Raw genomic sequence first — 22,615 nt, forward strand, 5'->3', positions numbered from 1 at the left:
TAGAGGACAGAGAAAATTCTTAAGGAAGAACACTATGAACAATGGATTAGTCTGATCCTTGTCCAGATTCAGAGTATAAGTCTTGATTCATTTCCAACAAATATAACATTTGGCAAAATTAACAATATTACTTTTTCATATGCTGGTATGACAACAATACTGTACTGACAAAATACTGTACTAGTAGTCACCTCTACTTTGACCTACCTGAACTTGACAGGTTTATCTCCCTAAATCATCCACATGAATTCTCAGTATTTTAACTCCAGTTTCATGCTATTTTACTTCTTTGTTTGCCCATCAGTTCTGCTGCTTTTTCTTGATACTCTCTTGCTACTCCTTTTTCAGTTTGCTGTAAGTATGCTGCAGATTTTGGATTACCCATTAAATAAGAACAGAGGAAAAAAACAACAACAACAAAAACAAAAAACACAACTACAACCCCAAGGCCTTTTTCAGAGTTATGAAAAGAAATCTGACTACTGTTGGGGGGGGGGGGGGGGGGGTGGAAGAATGCATTAATAGATTTCCCAGTACATAGGCATTCCTAGTACATAGGCATAAACGCACTGTATAATGGCTGATCCATACTTGAAGATTACTTGAAAGAGAATGGGATTTAAAATAGATAGATATATGGATAGACAGATAGATAGATAGATAAACAACTGTGAAATATTTACAGCAAGTATAAATTTTTGAAGGTCACACAGTGGTGATTCTCTCGTTTCAGACATTGACTAAGAAAGAATAGTCCTTTCAGCAGAAAGATTACCAAACTATCTAGCTATCACTACTATCCTGTGCTTTTCCACCAATCCTGTGCACAGTTTGTCATTCCCCTCTAGTGTTATATATGTACGATGAGGAAATGTGTTATCTCCCTTATGGTAAAACTAGCATTTAGTTAGAAATTATAAAATCAGGGTAGGTAGGGAAATGACAACAGGGATTATTTTATATCTTTGGTATGTAAAGTTAGGGCATGAAACCAACTTTTAAAAGAGGGAAAAGACTTATGAACAAAAGCTAACATAACGTGTCATGTTGTTGTTTTGTAACATTAGAATACAGTGCAGTATCATTACACTCTAGTAAGAGAAAACAGCAAAAAATCATTTTCCTGAACAACTTAGAACATAAATAAAATTAAATTTGACTGAAAGTAAAATGTGAAGACATTTGGCTATCAGCTGCAGAGAAGAAAAATTATTATTTACTGCTGTACTAAATTTTCTTAGTATTGAAAATTCAACACACATCAATAATTAGATAAAATAAGTGCTTCATAATTCGTATCTCAAACATTTATTACTGTGATTTTCAGTTTGTTTAGTTTCCAAGTGGTCAACAATATGTCAGAATGACATTTTTAATGAGTGAACTGAATGAAATTTTTTGAGCCTCTAATTTGAGTTAACAAGTCATTTATAGACTTTGCACACTCATACTTTATCCGATATGTTTATGTTGCGTGTGTGTCTTCTTCGAAAACAAATTTTCAGAGAGACATCTACTTTTGGATGAAATGAACTGCATCCTAAAATAGCCCATTCTGCTAAATTAAGTGAAATGAGTTTCATTATTTGTATCCGAAGTTACATTTGAAGCCTAAGCTTCAGTCATGCAGGCAGAGAATTTGCAGGCAGGCAGAAGGAGAAAATGACTATTTCTGTTCAGTTACAAGTAACTGAGAAATACTGCTATTGTGGTATAACATAGTAAATGGGTTTACCAAATGCTCATTTCAGCTAACTGCTCTGTTACCAGCCTATATCCAGAAGACCAAGGCTGTACAGCCCTGTGTGCTTTCTGAACTAAGGTATAAAACCATTGTCTCCTTCAGAGAGTAAACCCTTATAACTAATTTTTAAATTTTTAGTTAGCTACTACATAAACTAGAATTCTACTGCTTACCAGTGCTTAATTCCAACCCCCCCCCCTCCCGAAAATACATACAGATATTACTGTCAATAAAAATGGACTGGAGTAGTTCAAGATCATGCCTAGAAATAATTTGCTATTTACTGCATCTATGATTTTCAAAGTTGACAAGATTCACTTCAAATACTTGACAATTCTTATGGTCAGTTCTCTAACTGAACCAAAAAGCACCTGGTAATGGTGTCTGTAAAAAGTTATGATTAAGTAAAGTGACTTGCAGAAAATTATTAACAAAACTTCAGTCCTTGAATCCAAAGGTAAGCAGACATATAAATATATATATAATTTCCTCTATATGTATATATTTTATTTGTTGAATATTAATTCAGCTGGTATAAACACAAGCATTAATTTGTCTGAATGTACTGCATTCCATATCTATTAATACAAGAATATTGAGCAGATGAGGAAGTGAGCTAAAGATTTATTTTACATAGATGCTGCGATCTTCATGACATCTTGAGGAACGTCAGGAAATCATTGGAATATCAGTCCCAGAAGATCATCACTTCACAGAAAGTAACCATAGACGAGTGCTTTGCTTCTTATCCAGTTTCTTCTCCCAGAGAGAAGAAACATCTTCACCCAGAGCCAGATAAATGAGAATTTACTTAATAGCTAGAACCCACTTTTTATTTCTGGTGTCACTGAAGGAAAAAAAAAAAAAAAAAAAAAAAAAAAGAAAAAATAACTTTTCTTAGGGGACAGTACTTGACCTCTTCTTTGTAAACTCATAAGAGAAGAAATAGTGAAAGAGCTGAGTATTGGCATGTTGTGACACATCCAGACTAGAGTGCTCTTGTCCTACAAACACACGGTAATCTAATGTTACAAGTGATAGCTGAAGAAGGAAAAAGAAATGATATCTAAACATTGCTCTAATTTTCAATTTGGAAATTAAACCAAGATCACTTTTATTCACTTCAACATCACAAGTTTTGCCAAGGTTTTGTGCAATACAGAGTACACTGGGTATATTAGGCATTACCACAAAACTGCAGAAACAGTGACTTTTGCTTCCATTTGTTTCACAGGTGTGGAATTTAGTCATATCAATTTAGGTTGTGAGATGAGCCATCATGATAGTCTTAGATTTGTTATCTCCCAACAATTCTAATTTTGTGTTGGGTTTTTCAAAAAAAAAAAAAACAACAAAAACCACCCTATTTACAGACTTGGTACTACAATGATTAATAGTAAAACTTTTATCATTCTTACTTACCAGAGAAACCAACACAAAAAGAATCTGAAAATAGATAAGCCACAAAGTGCTAAGTGGCCAAGTGGAAAGAAAAGTCTTGTACTGAAATAAACATTTGTTTGAAAATAAATAAATAAATAAATAAATGAATATAAATTGCAGCAACAGAATGTGATGGCTATCTACACTTATCTCAATCACATCACAGGGCTGCAAAGCACCATGTCTGGGAATGAGTGAATGAAAAGACTGTATACATGTGCGTGAGCACATGCATACACATACAGTCTTTTCATTCACTCATTCCCAGACATGGTTCTCTGTGTGCTTACACAGAGAGTGAGAGAAGCAACTAAAAAGTATAAAAATAAGGTCTGTATCACAGTATGCACACACAAGAATAAATGAATTTATTTTGAAGAAGTCTCTACTACTCTGACCCCCTTATTTTTGTTTTCTACCCCTAAACAGAAGGGAGAAATGCCTACATTTGACTCCTAATTCACAATCTGTGAACACAATATTTTTAAAGTAGCTACCTCAGTATTGTTTCCCAAATTTTGTAAAGACATTTGCTTTCAGTATTTTCTTATATCATTCCCTGTATTAACATTACACGTGAAACCAAAAAATATTTCACGTTTCATGTGTTAAGCCACTGGGTTAAGCCAAGGACAGATGTATCAAGTGCTACCTCTCAACTTTATGATAATCATATTAATTTCATCACTTTCTATTCATTTATGATTTACTTAGTCAAATTTACATAATCTAATGAGAGTGATATGTAGGATCACAAGAAGTGCCATGCTAAAGTAAATTTCTATCCATTCTTCCCATGTGTTTGGTCCCTACTAGTGATGTATCATACAATGTGAAACTTTACTAACCACTCGGTTGAGGATCTATAACCATTTAAGTTATTGATCACAGAAGCTGAAAAGATCTTAAGTAGTTCAGCCGCCACATTATAACCAGGTATTTTTTCCTAAATATCAGTTCTGTTCTCACAGCATAAACTTAGTTCAAATATTACTGTATACAGTCCCCTGTCTCTTGCAACAGTACTGTCTCAATTCTCTATTCAGAATGTAATATATTCTTCATGAATTCTTTAATGACATTCAGGCTTAAAGGGACTGCTATTTTAAGGATACATTTTCTAAACATGCTTTCCCAGAGCCTTATCATGCAGCAACTTAAGATAGTTGCAATGGTTTAAACTCCTTTAAAGAAAATATAAACTAAGCTTTTACTGCCAAAATTCTTGGATTTAGGAAGACTTCACCAGCAGTCCTTAATCATCTAAATTCTAAACTGTTCTCTAATTATTGTTATTATTTTCTCTGAATACTCAACTCAAATTTTACCAGTCCAGTATACCTTCAGTATAAGGAAAACAATGCCAATTATATGGGACTAATAAAGTTGTTCTAAGCCATTTCATTTATTTTTTAGTGACAACTAACTGTAACTCTAATTCCTTTTTTGATGTATTCCATAGCTCTTTGGAGACCCCAAGAAATCAGGTAATCTCTAGGAGAAATACTAAAACAATCTATTTCTTGAAATGGTTCTGCTGATGCATTTTTACACCACAGCACGCTGGTGTCATTTCCCACATTTTCCTCAGGATCCTTGTGCATGTTACCACAACTACTGTGGCCTGGCACTGCTCTCAGTAAGACTTTAGCCACAAACAGTATGGTCAGTAGAAGTGAAATGTCTTGTTTGTGATCCTCCTGAGAGCTGTGCAGTCTGTCTTGACTTTATTTCTGGAATTGATCTGCTAGACCTGTTTGAATAGTGTCAGAGCTGTTAATTGTGGCTTCAATACTGCCACACAAACACTGATACCTCCCTGCCTTCAAGCATGCCACCAGGGTGATGTTAATTTAAAGACCTGCTATTAAATATTTTGTATATACAGAGGATAGTACTGGTCTTCATGAGAATATCCGCTTGACTCCATGATATATCACCCCTAGAATTCATACTCTATCTGCTAAGACTAGGAGCCCACACCTAAAATGCATTATTTTATAAGCTATTGGTCACATCTGGTTACATTGCATCAGATTAAAACATTTTTTAGCATCTGTGACACATCTATCTATAGGTGAAAATGTAATGGATATCTTCTCCATCAACTTTACTATCCCTGAATTACAATGCTGCCAGACTTTGATGCAGAGAAAAAGGGAGTGGGGGGTGGAGGGAAGACCTTAGAGAAAGAGAATAAAGTCCCCAAACCTTCACTCCACTCCAGCTTCTTGTGAGTTCATAAATCTTTACTTTTTCCTGATGGCCTCTATTACTTGTCACTTTCTGGGATGTTTTCCACAAGACATCATTTACTTTACACCAACTGACAACAGATGTATTATCTCAAAGAGTCAACAAAATTGCTCTAAAGTTAATAGTCTACTTCACAGAAGAACATATACTACTGAATCCTTAAAGTAGACTCCTTAGGGCAAGAATCTGCAGTAGTGTCTACTTAAGCCTTCAGTGTTCTTTGGTTGATTCCTACATGTTGTGTGTTCTTTCCTCACAAACCAAGAGAAATAAGGGAATTTAAAGGCCTTGTATGCTCTAGTAAATAACTGTTCAGTGAGGTGTGCAATTGCTTTATGCAAGTAAGTACAAATGGTAAGAAGCTGGAGTGTGTGTAGTATGATATAGTGGTTTTACCCTGCTGGGAAACAAAACTCCACCATAGCCACTCTCTCACTCCCGCTCATCAAAGGAAGAGCAGGAGAAAATGTGATTGAAAGGGCTCGAAGGCAGAGATAAGGACAGGGAGATCTCTCAACAATTACCATCATGGACTAAACAGATTCAACATAGAGAGATTTATATAATTTATTGCCTATCACTAACAGACTAGAACAGTGAGTAACTAGAAACAAACTAAACCCACCTTTCATGTCCATATTACCCTCTTCTACATCATCCCCCCAAGCAGTGCAGGGGAACAGGGAATGGGGGCTGCGGTCAGTCCCTAACACTTTGTCTCTGCCTCTCCTTCTCAGTCACTCTCTGCCCCTGCTCCACATGGGGTTGCTCCCACGGGATGCTGTCCTTCCCAAACTGATCCTATGTGATCCACAGACTTTCCACAGACTGTTCCTCCATGGGACCCATGGGCTGCAGGGGGAGGAGCCTGCTCCACCAGGGGCCTCTCCACAGGCTGAGGGGAACTTCTGCTCCGTGCCTGGAGCACCTCCTGCCCTCCTTCTGCACTGGCCTTGGGGTCTGCAGGGCTGTCTCCCACTCCTCTCTCCCAGCAGCTGTTGTGCAGCAGTTTTTTTGTTTGTTTGTTTGTTTTTTCCTCTTTCTGAAATCTGCTCTTCCAGAGGCCCAACCAGCATCACTCACTGGCTCAGCTCTGGCCAGTGGTGGGTCCTTTTGGAGCCAGCCCTGATCTGCCACAAGGTAGCTGCTGGGCTCTACTCACAGAGGCCACCCCTGCAGCCCCCCCAGTACCAAATCCTTGCCAATCCTTAAACCCAATACACCCCTCACATCTGTGAAAAGTATATTTAAGAATTATCATTAAAATATACTCTTACATCAGTATCATCACAATCCTCACAAAAGTAATCTACATTAAAAAAAAAAAAAAATTCCCCACACCAAAGCGAATATCACAACCCCGATAAAGTGGATAATTTAGACTCACTCTATCCCTCATCCCTTCACCACATTACTACAACATATGTTCTTCACAATCATTGTACATTTTTCACAACTATTATATTCTTACAAAATGTCCAGTCCATATTTTGTCCATTAGTTCTCTCAATTACCATCCTTATCTCAAATTCCTTGTGCCCTACACTGGTTGTCAAAAAGGACTGTAGTAGTTTTACCTTGCTGGGCAGCTGAATTCCACAATAGTCATTCTCTCAGTCCCCCTCCTCAAAGAAAAAGCGGGAGAAAATACGATTGAAAGGGCTGAAGGGTTGAGATAAGGACAGGGAGATCACTCACTTTTTTTTACTGGTTTTTGCAACAACTAATTAGACATGTAGAATTTAGTTATAACAGTTTTCCATTATCCCCTATTTTTTGGGGGGTAGGGGTGGGGGTGGGGGGGGGGGGAGGGCTGTTACAAATTCAGAATATAAAGGAATCTGAACAAAGCATACCAATTCAAGTTTACTTTTTTCATTAGCTTCTCTAATATTTTATAACTTACATAAATAGGGATCTGATTTTCAGGATGTTTCCAAGCTCATTGAACAGTAATATTTTAAGACCAGGGTTTTTATTACTTTATTTCCATAAATGACTGCCTAATATCCAAAAAGGCCATAGAAAAAGTATGCAAGCTAATACAGACAGTGGTAGTCTATAGTCACTTCTCTTTTATTGCTTTAAAACACATATTAAATGGATTGTCCTATACTAATATTCCGAGACCACCCTCTGTGGACAAAATTAACTGTGCATCCTTTGAATACTATTTCACCTACTTGCTTTTGTACTTTGAAAATATATTTTTTTCAACACCCACTTTTAGTTAAATAGATGGTCAATCTATCTAGTTAATCTCAAACACATTCATTTGGTCTGTTTTGATCTCTATGATACATCATTGTTTATCAGTGGAATACATATGCATACTCTAGCAAACAATGAACGTAATTTTGCTCTCCAAAACTAATGGAGAGCAAAATTAGCTATTTTGATGCTAATACTAATATGTAGCCCCCACATTGACTTTGTACACACTGGAGTAATCAGTAACTAATTCTTATAATAATAATAATAAACACTCATCAAAACTGCTACACTTTTACTTAGACTGAAAACTTCCTGATTGCAGATGGCTAAGGAGAGCTGTGGAAAGTTAATAAACACAGTCTCTAAAGACCAGAGGTGAGGGAGGGGAACTTAAATATCCAAGCAACTTGGTGGAGGTAAAGTGAGAGAGAGAAGAAATAATATAACAATAGTGACTGTAGCTTTAATTATCAGATGTCAAGGGCATTCAAAAGTGGAGAGGGGAAAAAAAAAAAAAAAAAAGGTAGATAATGAAATTGTATTTCAAAGTCTTGTGTATGTCCAGATAGCAAGCAATGAAACAGTCTCATGGGATAGGAAGTGTTGCCTGAAGGATCACAGATATTTTGTGGAAGACAGAAGAGGAAGGAGATTGTCATAAAATCAGGGCAACAAGGAAAACTACATCATAAGGTCCTGCTTTTGTTAAGGGATAATAAGGGCTGCAGCTATTGCATCTTATTTTATCACACTAAGGAAAGCTTGAACAGACATCCTCTCTCTCATTATTTGTAAGGTAGGAGGGATAACAAATGAATAGGCAGTAACACCTCAGCCTCAATCCTTGAGTCTTTTGATAGCAACTTCTCTCAAGCTCATATGATCCACATGACAGTAAGAATTCATCTTTTCAGATAAACTAAAGTAGCTATTGGCCATGTAAGTCCTCATAACCATTTTCTCTCCTTCAAGTTGGCTACTTACAGTACATAAATTCACCAAATTGCACAAAATCATTTTGCTTTAATTTTCTAAGGTACCACTTAAAATATTGCATAGTACATTAGAAAACTTATAATGTACATGGAAGGTCAAATCATACAGAAATTACTAGCTATCAAATTAGTTAATACAGTAGATATTGTTAGGATTGAGGTGAAGAAAGCACAGAAATATTTGAATTCCTGCTATAAATTTTCATCAGTTTATGAAATCTTTTACTGCATCTAGAGATTCCCCAGGAGTCTCAAATGACATGGCCTACCTCTAAGGTGCTATTAGATTAGAAAAACTTACTGAATAAGCTTTGCAAGACATGTAGAATCAATCATTTTTACTATTATAACCAAGACAAATTCCCATTAGAAACTATGCTACACTTTCAAGCATCTATTTTAAATTTTTATATACTTGGTGTGCATGATATAGCAGTACTGTGTCTCAAATTACTTTTGTAAATCTAATTGATTTCATAAATTCACACTTAAATTGCTATTCAATTACTTACTCTTCTCTTCAGCAATTTTACAATCTTGAGCATATAGCAGAACAAAAATATAATTAAAGAGCTTATTCATTAAAGAAACACTTCTCTGCTGGTAGGTCACCTGGGTTTTTCTCAAGATATTCAAGCTATACCACTTCTCTGTAAAAATGTTATTATGGAAAACTGGAAAATGATAAGTATCTGGTAATACACAGAAGGGGACTAGTTTTATACAGAGTTTTCAAGCTTTTCTTTTTAATTTTTTGATAATATCATATGTTGAAACATTTAGGTTGGAAAAGAACTCCAAGGTCATCTAGTTCAACTGTTAACCTAGCACTGCCAAATCCACCATTAACATGTCACTAAGCTCTACGTCTACATTTTTTTTTGAAGACCTCCAGGGATGGTGACTCAGCTATGTCCCTGGGCAGGCTGCTCCAATATTTCACAACCCTTTGAGTGAAGAAGTTTATCCTAATATCCAACATAAACCTCCCCTGGCACAACTTAAGGCCGTTTCCTCTTGTCTTATCACTAGCTGCTTGGGAAAAGAGACCAACCCCCACAGATACTCACATGACACTTGTATGTGTCATACAAGTGAAATGTCTTGAAGACCAAAGAAAACCGTGGACCAACCACACAGCAGTGATCGGAACACAGTGAAGAATATTAATATTTTAAGTGTGTGTAGGTACTGGATATTACTATTTTAAATTTCTCTCAGGTACTATGGACCCACACTCTGTAGAGGCCCTATAAGCAATATTTTTTCTTCATAATAAAGAAATAAAGTAGGAAAATATCATCCATTTTGACTGATGAGAAATCTGAAGCAGGGAACTACTACCTGCCTTCTTCAAGCCTGCACAAAACTGAACGTACAACACAGAACTGTTAATCACAAGGACAGTGCTTTGATCATGACCACCACATTTATTTTTTATTTTTTTTTTTTTTTAAATCAAGAAACTTTTTTTCAGCTTAAAGGTGCCATAAATCTTGCTAAAGTGAGATGTTACTCTTCCAAGCAGAGCCAGATTGTAGTTCCCTGCAAGCAAATTAATCCACAGTTTACTAGCTCTGCAATTCCAACTTCCTTTTTAGCACTGCTTAGAGAGTTTTTGTGAATAATCTCTGCTACCTAAAGTAAATGCAGAGAGGGAAACACTGACACTGCTTCTGCCTACAAACTAAGCAAACTGTTCCAAAGAATGGTTTGGCTGTGCTAGTAGGTGGTGTATTAACTAATTCAGCTTTCCTCCCACCTCACACTTTTCAAGAAAAGTTTTGTATTATGTGTTCTGCTCATAGAGATGTTCATACACAGATAAGGACTTGATATTGTTTTCTGCAAGTGACATTTTCTATTTTAACAGAAATTTTTATGGTGCTCAAAAATTTTACTTAGATCTAGAAGAACAAAACAGAACAAAAGCAAAACAAATCTAGTAAACAAAACCAAATTCAGATGAATACAGAGAAGATGATTTTCTCTCTTAATATGTGAAAGTAACACATCTACTGATTTCAATATAACCTGAATTGGAGCATTCACTCTTTTAAGTACTCCACAAGAAAATAAACTCTGAAATAAGAGTTCTAAAAATTAACTAGAACTGTATTCCCTACAGTTTTACTATTGAATATGGTCGACTAAACAAAATATCAAAATGTTTTCTTAGAGCTCTCTGAAGAGATTTTAATTCTCTGAGTTATCTAATTTGCATGTATCATAATTTGTTTAAACTAGCATTCCCTCCTAATATAAAACCATAAAGCAAATTTAACTTTTGGCTAAATAAACCTGCTTAGAAGTATTAAGAAATTTTTCGGTTTTGAATCACTTCACAAACAGTACAGGTACTTATAAGAAGTGAGCATTTCAGACCACTAACAGAATTAATGCTACAATTTTTAAAATAGGATTTTCACAAAAATTAGTGTTTGAATCATATCTGACTTCTGCCCAAAGCTTCTATACAATAAATCTACTTTGGAAAGTGAAGGATTTACAGTTTTCATATGTTACTATGAGGGAAAGCTTTACTATCCTCAATGTTATCAGTTACCCTGACATTTTGATGTACCAGCATTTTTTTTCCCCAGACCAAAGAAGTTAAATTTTTGTATAATCTTATCTGACTGTTAGATAAATCTTACAAAAGGATTACTGAGGCAATGAGGGATGATACTTCTGCTCTACAGAATTTGAATTGGATTATACACATGCATGACCTCTATGCTACATGGAAATCTGGAGTATAGATTTTAATTGGATACCACTGCATTATCTGCAGGTGGGATACCACTGTATTAGTAGGTGTGGTTCCCCCCCCCCCCCCCCCAGAAGTCACTGTACTTGATTAGCATTATGTTATTCCCTATGAACTCATATATTCATAATTTTCTAAAAAAAAAAAAAAAAAAAGTTATAAACAGAGAAATATGCTGGCTCTTTTCTATTTAGTCTTTCATATAGAAAATTCCAAAAGCTTTTTTATTGCGATTTAGTGGGTTCTGTCCCTGTTGACTGATCTAAGAAAGGTCATTCTATAAAGAAGAGAACATGAGGTCACATGCACACACACATATTTTTCTGCACCCTACTCACCACAAACCCTTTGACAAACAAAAAATGAATAGGACAAATTGTTAAGGAGGAAGATCTTATAAAGATTTCTGAAACATCAGTGTCGTTTTCATACCTAACATCCTTCATTCCCTCTCCTACCTTCATGAACAAAAAAAAAAAAAAAGAAAAGAAAAGAAAAAAAGATTTAAGTATTATGAATAAGACAAATTCCTGTTGTGAGTACGGCAAAAATGGAGGGAATTATAAAACTGTAAAATACCAACTCATAATTTTTCTTCTTAAAACAAGGAACTGAGAGCTTACATACAGAGGAATGTGGTTTCTTATCAGAAAGTCATTTAGCTAGGATTCAAACTGCTAAGTCATTTTAGGTCAAAGCAAAACATTTTAATCATCACTCAACAAACTGATTAGCAGTCATCAGTGACTGAGAAACTCAGTGATCTTTTTGCCTGAAACACTATTTAGTAATTGCACTCCCTCTCATTTTACAAATCTCATCAATCATGAGAACCATGAAAAAATTTCACTTTTATTTCTTCTCACAAAAGAAGCATTATACCATTATATTCCGTTGAGTTTCTTCCAAATAACTCTTACCACATGCAAACATATATGCACCCGTAGAAAAAGTGGGCTATAAACATTAACATTTCTCTAGCCGGAGCCTGAACACCCAATAATCCACACTTCAAGCATTTCCTATTTAGCCCCTGCTTATCCTAATGAAAAGAACTGATAACCAAATGCAAGCAAAAATGCTCACTGTTACTCTTCAAGTAAATGACTCTTCATGTCAAGCAGAAAGCACAGCCCTTCTGAAGTTAATGATTGCTCCTGCAGTCCCCCGTTGTGTCAGCAACATCTCGTACTTGATTGTTTCCATGGTAACCAACAAACTAAAGGAACTGCTGATATTCTGCTGCTATCTGTTGCCAACAGAACCTTAGTTTATTACATTTGTTTCTTTATTCTAGCCACATCTAAAACCTAATTGTCTGAGGTTAAAAAGAACTTTTGGCATTGTTAAGAGATGTTTTCTGCAGGTGATTCTTCATATAATCTACATCCAAGAGTGAGCAATAGAGAACAAAGCACTACCGAGTATTGTACTGGAATCAAACAAAACTTTCTTCCTACAAACATTAAGAGGAATTTAAACAAGGGGTTCCTGCGTCCCCCCTGCCCCTCTCCCCCCCCCCCACTTCCCCGCCTCTATATGTATAGCCAAATAAGTGCTATGGATATAATCCTCATATAATCCACTTACAAATTATGATGGTTTTGATGTTCAGTTGCCTACAGTACCCACCCACCCCCACCCCCCTTCAAAGGCAGAGGAACCTGCTCCACATAAAAATAAAATAAAATAAAAAATTGTTATGATTAATTAGAAACTTTATCATGAATAACATAAGGAAACAGGCCACATTAGTCAAGGTCCAAAGTAATAGTTATACTAATTATCTTTTTTTTTACACAGCTATTTTAGAGACCAAACAAGTTTTTCTGAATAGTAGAATTAGTCCACTGTCTTATGTGCTAATTGCTCTTTAACTTCTCTTATCTTCCACAGGGCACATACTGGATAACACACAGCACATACTCTGACTAATCCAGAATTTATGTGCAGTGCTGACTGGTCAGCTGCTACGACAGATAACACATACCAGTCAAATTTTACCTGTTTCCTTTAGCCACCCTCACTAAGGAGCTGTAACCAAAATTAATTTGTGTCTTTTTCCTCTATCAAGCAGGACAATTTTCCCAAAGCCCATAGGAACTCGGTTATTGTGAAGCACTTATTTGATTTAATCATTTTACTGTTATTGATCAACAGGTTCAAAAGTTATTGAAGGGAATGTATAGATATGTTTAGCCTTATTGTCATTATTTGGCAAAGCAAACTAGAGAGAAGGAAAACACTACGGTGACAAATGAATGTGCAGTGACTAAATTAAAAATCTCAGCAGAATGTTCAGATGATGCAAATGTACCAGGGCCTAGGGAGCAATTTGTACATCTAGGATAGACTGGGACAAATTGTGGAGGTGAAACTAGATCAGCATAGAACCATTTATCTTCTTGAAGGGGCCATGTTAACTAATCAGCAATAGCTCTGCTGCTATTTAGTAATAACCAAAAAGCTTGTTCCTGACCAAACTGATTGAGCCACCTGTTAGCAGGGCAGTGTTCTTCAGACTTTCTCAACACTAGCAGCATTATTTTCTCTTTTCTAATCATTCAACAGTTTGTTGTATGACTTCTCTAAACAACACCTGAAAATAGAAGAGTCTCTGAATTTCATTAGAGTTAAATACCCAAAGTAGATGATGCCACCATCCTCTCTGCTTTTCTTTTTATATTATTTACAGGTTGATATTATTCCCCTGTTCTTTGATTTTAATGGCTGTACTTAGCTGTAGAATATTTTTCAATATGAATATAACCTTGATGTTCACTGAATATTAAATTAATTTCCATCTTTCATGTTTTACATTTTATATGAAACAAGAAAAGAATTAGAAAATGAATAATTTTTAAGAGTTCATTTATTGATATTAATCCAAAAGGTCACTTAATTTTTCAGTTTCATTTCTTCCTGTTTAAAATGTAATCTTTGTCACTTTAACAAGTTTTGATATTCTCAGTATGATCAATATACAGAATCCCAGTGAATTCAGTATAGATATTTTAAATTAAAACAGTTTTGTAGCCTAATCATTTTGTAATCATTTGTAGCCTATACATTTATAACTCACTGAGTATTTCTTTATTTATTTATTTATTTATTAAATCTAAGTTATGTAAAATAGGAAAATCAGTTAGGAATCCAAATTAGGAAAAAAAAAAAGTCTCTATTTAAGAGAACCCCTTTCAGTGGAAGTATAGGAGGAATCAATGGAAGCTAGCTAAATAAAGACTAGAAAAACATAATAGAAAAACCTACTCTATTTAGTTAGAGAAGGACTCCCTGAAAATTCCTGTTACAAGGTTAAGCAAAAAATAAAAAATAAAAAAAAATCATAGATTACATGGAAACTCTCAATCCGGAAGTCCTCTGTTGAAAGAAACTACACTGAAGTACACCAAAATGTAAAAGTTCTATGATGATAACCAAGTATGATTAAAGATCTTAAAATGCAAATTCTTCTTTTCCTGATTTCTTCCTTACCTAGTAGAACATACAAATACAGATGGCAGTTACCCATAGCAAAATATCCTCTGATCTTTTACCCTATTTTTCACCACTTGGGAGAAAAACAAACAAACAAAACAACAACAACAACAAAAACACAGATTAAAAAATTTCCACATCGTGAAAGGGAATATAACAGTATCTGAAATTACACTATCAGAAGTTTAATACTTTAAAAATCACTACCTTGTAGAGACCCGCTGAGTTTATTGCAGTTGCTTAGTGTATAGAATAAGTAAATCAAGAGTAAAGTAAGCCACAAATCTTTGTAGTTGCTTCTTTTTTTTTCTTTTATTCCTGTTGTATTCATAGTCATCTCTGATTTACAATTTCTTACCTTTGAATGATTTCTCAGCCTCAGTTGCCAGATATTATAAATGTAAATCAAAATTAGCTCCACTTAAGCACAGAGGACTAACATAATCTCAAAGATAAGCTTTATCGGTGTGGATCTTGTTTTATATCCTTATTCAGGTTCCATATAGATATAGGAAAATTTGCAAATTATTTAACACTGATCATCTAGTATACTAAATTTTGGCTATTAATTTTTACAGCTTAAGATCAATTTCTGAACAGCAATTAAATATTGTATCTTTTGATTATATCCCTTAGGCCCTTTGCATTCATATATATATATATTGGAAATAGTTCATTTAACTTTGCAGTTGGTTTTATAAGATAAAGATATTCAACCACCAGACTTTGAGTCATTATGAAAGATGAGGTTGTGCTGAATGAATGATGTGCTTGAGATAGAGCAAACAGTGTCTGTTGATCCTTAAGGCCATTCATTAGCTTTACAGAAAGAAATGCAAGCAGAGTTTAAATATTGTTAAGTCTTAATCCAGCATTTCTTTTCTGAGTGATCACCTCATTAATGACTGCCAAAGAATGACATTCAACATGCATCACCTTTAAGGGGTAATTTCCTCCATAAGATCATTGTGCCTGGGAGATGAAGGAGATGTACTATTACAGACCTTGGACTAAGGGTTCTCCTCATACTTCACAGATCTAAACTCATATGAGGCTCCACTTGTCAAAATGACATCATAATCTTTCATGAACAAAAGAAATAATCTCTTCTCTATTATTCTTGGTTGACCTATGTTCTCTACTTCCATTTTAACAACTTTTTGTGTTTTTCAAGGGAATTCTTAACATGCAAAGTGTTTGCAACCACTTCAAAATAGGACAAAACATCAGAAACTGTATTTTAAAATAATATGGGAAAGGACTACAGCACCTTATAGACTCTCTACACAGTATAAATTATCCACACTCTTTGTCAACCACTTGAAAATTTATGAACTTGTAAACAAGTCTGTGAGAAGTTCTCATCAAACAAGCTATTGATTCTTATTGTTGAATGCAAATAGAATTCATTGGACATGTAATCAAATTCAACCTAATGGCATTCTGACACTAAATGCAGAGAAAGTGTTTTCAAGTATTTGCAGCCTCAATAACTTTAATCAGCTGGATAAACACACAGGAAAATAGTTTGCTGTATTGAATAAATAATAAATGAAAATTTGAGAATGAAAGTTTCAAAAGTATAAGACATACAATTACCTTATTGAACTTATTGTATTTTATACTGTTTTAGTATTTTGTTTCATGAATATTCTGTGTACCCTTACCTATGATGATGAGGTAATTCGGTAAAGTGGTATTTAGACAGTTGTAATGGCTTCCAAAGTACAGCTTTGTTTAGAGGAGGCAGGACCTCAGAATTCCAGAACTCTATTTAAACTCTTGTACCAAGATAAATGAAAAAGTCTTGGTACCTCTGAGAAACAATCCAGAAACCAAAGACACTGAATCAGAAGATCCTTTTTAAACAGCTAACACAAAACACATAGGTAAGTCTCAGCCCTGTAAGTGTGACTACTTCTACCCAAGAAACCTAATATTCAGAAAGAAAAACAAACAAACAAAAAAAACCCTCTGCTCTTCTTTTTTTCAGAGATGATTTTTTTTTTAAATTAACACTGATGATGCTACATTAACTTGACCTTCCAAAAGTGTAATATGTGATTGCTACATAGAGAGCATTACACTTCAGAAGTGCAACGCTCTTCTTTTTGTTTCAATTAAAATATTATATATGCAGTAAAAAATAGTGCAGTTCTATTATGCAATGTTGATGCCATGTAGATATTTACAGCAAATACTGTTGTGACCTCCCACTTAATGACTCTTGTTGAGGATGAGTGTTGCTTTCATACTTGCTCAGGAGAAAGGAAAAGACAATGAATTAATGAATTTTAGAGTACTGTTAAAAAAGGTTGGGGGGGGGGGGGGGGGATGGGGACGACCACAAACCAATTTATTGATGTAATTTATGTGCATCATTCCTCTGAGTGCTTGAGAACTCTTCAGATCAGAGATAGAAGGCATACAACACAGCATACATCAAGATCTTATATACTTATCTATTGTCATTTTGGCTGACACTGTAAATAAAAACCTCATATACATACAGTTTACTGCTCTGAAGGCACTGAGACTCTTCTTCAAACTATAATTAACTATCTCCAGTAATGATTTCTTTCAACTCCCAGAGGCAGTTTCAACATCAATAGCAGCTGTGTCAAAAAAAGACTAACAAAAATTAGAATATAAATCAGGTAGTGGGAAAATTATTTTTTTAGTATGATTGTATATTGTCAAATTTGGAAAAAGGAGAATAAAAAATTAATGCTACCAACTTTGACCAAAATGAACTCTCTGCTCACAGACCTTATTCACATCCATCTAAATGTATTTAAACTCACATATGCCACAGAGAATTCTCAGATTAAAAGTGTACATCTGGATCAAAAACAGTTGCCTGTATTAATTTTATTTTAGAAAATATGTCCTCAGGAGAACTGAATTCAAGTTAAAATCATCAGTACATTATATCTGACTTTTGCTTAACAAGGACGAATCTTCACAGACTAAAATGAAAAATAAGAAATTCTACTAGCCAAGTACGAAGTATACTATGACAACAGCACTACACTGCCACCAAGTTTACTCAAGCAAACATTGTAAAATTATGTGTCATTTTTTCTTGTTAAAAATCACAGAACTAACCACTACAATTGGTTTAAGAAGTCTCCAGATCTGTTGTCAGCAATTGTCACAGAATAACAATGAGAAATAACAGAAATACATATGTAATCATACTCATCTGTGCTTAAAAGCAAATCTGAAGTACAGGTGCTTATGGAAGTACAGTGATCCAGACCTGCAAATCTGAACAGGTAGAATTCATTTGATTCGGAGATGATGCAAGGAAAACATTGACTAAGGTTTTCTACTGACAGGAGTTCAGTGGTGATGCCATCACATGTAATGATTTGCCATTACCAGTAGCAGGCCACAGAAGTTTTATTAACTTGACAATACAGTATCTCAGCTCTTGCCTTGAATAAAGCTTGGTACAGTTGTGTTAGGTAGTGATAGTCACTTGCTAGCAATCAAGTGACTATTCCCTATGAATACTCTTTTTGGTCTAACAAATCTACAAAGTTAAAGACTAACAAACATTATCCCTTTAAGTGGATTTGGAGGCTGGCAGACTCTAAACTAAAAGCAAATGAAGGAAGGCAGAGACACCTTAAGTAGCAACCAGTGATTAAAAAAAAAAAAAAAAGACAAATAAAATGATGATGTCTGAAAAATAAAAAGATAAACCCTCACTACCAATCATATACTCCTCCATGTAAAAAATTCAGGACATGCTCCCCCTTAAACCATCCCTTCACTACTACTGATCATATATAGGTACCAGAATCACACTGGAAAGATTAAAACAAACAAAAACAGAAAAAGAGTTAAAAATTTTGGTACAAATTTATCTGTACTGCTGAAATTTTCTTTATTTCCTAGATATTTTGGCCTGTAAATGTTAGTGTTGTAATTAAGCTAGTAACAGCAAATTTGGATTAGAATGTTAAGACTTGACTTACACTAACAATAAATTCTGGGCTCTGTATGTAAGGTGCATTCTCTTTTCGCTCCTAAAATTTCAAGCTTTAAGCATTTTTTAGATTGCATGTAGTGTGGAGTATATAGATGGTTAAATGTAAACCAGAATTTTCAAGTAAATGAAGCCCTTCAGAAGTGAAATAACTCTGATCATCTCCCTGCGCCCTATTCCTCCATCAGAGACAATTAGATTTATTCCTTCAAGATAAAATTGTCCATTGTGTTCTGTGCTATAGAGGAGATAGAAAGTATGATTAGACATTTTAAAGAAGTGATTGTTTTTTACCTTTAAGAAAAAGGGAGTGAGATGCCTTTAAACTAACTTATGCTGTCATGAAATTCTTGCCTCCTGGGAATATCTAAATAAGGCCTGCAATTTCTGCAGTGAAGCTGAGAACATATTTTGTTTAAAAACGTTTTTTATACCATATGTATTTTTAAATGCAATGTTTAAAGTACAGTCAAGATTATATATACCAAATATAAAAATATGCAAAGGGTTTCATGCTAAAATGCTCTTCTGGTTACAACTAAAATATCATCAGCAGTTTTGCATGCTGAACCTCTAGATGTGCAGCATCTACTAGAGGTATTACAAGATAATTTGAAGTGTGGATGAGCTTTCTCAATTAGTGCCAGCAGCATATGAACCTCCTAAGTTCAAGATTTCCTTGTGAAATCCTTTTTCTTTGTCTTGCTCTGATACAACTACCATCCTGCAACATTCATCAATCAGAAAGAGAAATAAATTAGGGACATTCAAGGTGCTCAAAACCTGACCAATGATGAATCATTTGCTGATAGTAAAGTAGTGAAGTCCAAATCACGAAGAGAATGATCATTATTTTTCATGGAGGAATGTGATAAAAAAAAGTATTTAATTCATGATTTCTTCTTTAATGTCTGTGTTACTACCACAGTAAAACAAACAAACAAAAAAATCAATATTCTGGAGAGACTACTTATTTTTCTTCTTGGATTTCTTTTCCTCTAACAGGACAAGTATTCTTCTTCAGAATAGAAGCACATTAATGCTATCTAGAAACATACTGCTTACTGACAGAATTAAATAATAATAATAATAATTAAAAAAAAAAACCATCAGTAACACTCTTTCCTCTGCTTCTCCTCTCTCTCTAAATAGAAGAGGAAAAAAAAAAAACAAAACAGAGAAGCTAGAAAAATGCCTACATGACATTTATTGCTGTGTCAAGAAAAAAATGAAGTTTGAAAATTAATGTCCTGATTGGTTTTAACAAGAAAGTCCATTTATGATGCACAAGAGGAAACAAACCAATTTTTTTTCTTCTTTTGGGTGAATATTCTGTTTATTAAGCTAATAATTTGACAAACTGACAGACATGGTAGACCAGGTCAGATATTTTCTGCTTTATTGCATTGTTTTTATTTTGGGATGTGAAGGAGAACTTTGCACAACTATAGAAAAAAGAAATGCATTGCACCACAACTACATATCCCTCAAAGAATAGAAAGAGTTGGGATTTGACATCTATCCACAGCTCAATTGTTAAGAAAAAAAAAAAGTTTATTCTGAATGTTGTCAGTACACAATCTGAAAATACACAATACACAGAGCTGTGCTCTAGTTACTGGTATTTTATATATGTTTATATTTATGGTACGCAGGCAAAGATTGTAAAGAACAATCTAAAATACTGTAAGGGAACAGTAATTAGCATTGTGTGGTTGTTTTTGTTTGTTTGTTTGTTACTCTTTAATCCTGTCAACAGAAGAAACTGTCTTAAGAAATAAGTTAAATGCTGACATAACAGAAAGTTTGAGCTATAGAAAACAAAGAAGGAATTATCTTGAAAAAGTGAATCTTCAGGTATGCTTACGTGATTATGCTCAAAGACAAATTTTATCCCAGGAGAATTACTATATAGGAAAAGAAGCCAGGTAAGAGCTAAGCAAGCAGCTCATTTTAACTTGTATTGCAAATTCCATCTTTACCACTCTAAAATTGATTTGTTAAAGTTTCAAAATACCAACCTTAGTGAGAAAAACAAACAAACAAACAAAACATAAGTTTTTACTGATATTCAAGTGGAATCTAACTATGCTTCTCCCTTCACTGAAATAAAAAAAAGAAACCTCCAACAAGTAGTATAACGCCATAGTTTGGACCAATAAAATAGGCATTTTATCTCTGTAATATACTGCAATGGAACAATAGAAACACACTCTGCTATGCAGCCATCCTTAAATCACACAGACACATGGTTCCTCAGTCTTATTACTCCGCAATTGCCACTCTATGTTACGTGTTAAAAAAAAAAAAAAAAAAAAAAGACTATTTTTGAATAAAGATAATACAGGAATCCTGTAGAAAAATGTAACCTGGGGGAATCTTTCATAGGTTTAATAAACTACAATAAGATTACTGAGATAATTTTTAGGTTCTAACCATAGTATGAGGAAGCAAGACTTCACAGAACATGAAGGAATATAACAGTCAGAAACTCAATGTAGACCATGGGGAAAAAAAAATATATATATATGCAAAACTGCTGTACCAAGCATCTGCACAGCACATCACTATAGTACTTCACAGGCATCTCATGAAATCAGCTATGCTTTGCTTGTTTCTGAGGCTCTGTTCCTTGAAGCATGACTTGGTGCCATTAACTAAGATCTGAACATATTTAAGATAACAGAATCACGCAGAGAAATAATTCAAATAATTCATTGTACCACACCCAGACCTTGAATATTTAGGAAAGCTACCCAAGAAACATTCATTTTTTTTTTTATCACCATTTACCTTTAATATAGTTGTTGCTCTTGAGTAGTCATACTGCTCTAGTGTTTGTCAACATGTACGTGTGTCCTATTTAGCACATGAGTACAGTGAGTCAATATTTCTCAGAAGTCAGATCTATTGGGTGTGAGGTACACAGCTGGTATGAGCACATTCAGGAAAACCAACACATTTTGCTTGTGCCAAATTTGCTGTGTGTGGTCAGACCATTGATGTAGAGCATCTGCAACGAAACATCTGCACTACCTGAAATCACAGCATCACCGCAGAGGTCTTATGAAGCTGATTTACACAGTGGACATGCTGTGTAAGATTTCATCCCCAGATTTCAGTTATGAAATTGTGTAATCCATTCAAGGCTTGTACCTTGTATAAGACAATTCCCTAACATCTTAAAAAAAAAAAAAAAAAAAAAGCCTTTGAATTCCATTGAATAAAATTTCCAGTCAAGAGGACAGAGATATATACAAAACTCCCTGAACAAATGAGCATCTAAGCCTAAAACAACAATAAGTTTTTTGTTTGTTTCTTTAATGCAACTACCTGCAGCTGTAAGATACATCTTTAGGTGGATGCTATCATATTGTCAAAAACATTAGTCTTGCCACTGTAACTTACAGTTATACAATTAAAATTATTCTATAAGTATAATCCTTCTATTTTATATGTTAATCCTGTGTATTTAACACATCCTAGACCAATTTCTTTCAGCAATTTCACATAGCTGCTGCATAGTGAACATGTGAAACTCAAAAACAACCTGTCTTACTAACTTGTCTAGAAAACATCATAGTTTCCTTAAAGACAAAATAGCACATTATAATAGCACAATGCATTAGTTTATTCATACTTCTTAAATGAACTTTCCTGTCTTACTGATCCACAGTATTTTACTATATTTGTAAATT

The 22,615-nt window shown here is 34.5% G+C and overlaps 1 protein-coding gene across 1 annotated transcript in view; it reads right to left on the minus strand.

Annotated features, from left to right (window-relative positions):
* Positions 1-2,541: 2,541 nt before the first annotated feature.
* CCDC102B (coiled-coil domain containing 102B) overlaps positions 2,542-22,615 on the minus strand; it is an 89,788-nt gene continuing 69,714 nt past the window's right edge. Inside the window, exon 7 of the mRNA XM_035550539.2 lies at positions 2,542-2,591. Coding sequence (XP_035406432.1) covers positions 2,589-2,591 — 3 coding nt within the window. The 3' untranslated portion in view covers positions 2,542-2,588. The remainder of the gene's footprint in view (positions 2,592-22,615) is intronic.

This window comes from Cygnus atratus, chromosome 2 (genome assembly GCF_013377495.2).
Source record: "Cygnus atratus isolate AKBS03 ecotype Queensland, Australia chromosome 2, CAtr_DNAZoo_HiC_assembly, whole genome shotgun sequence".
Lineage (NCBI taxonomy): Eukaryota > Metazoa > Chordata > Aves > Anseriformes > Anatidae > Cygnus > Cygnus atratus.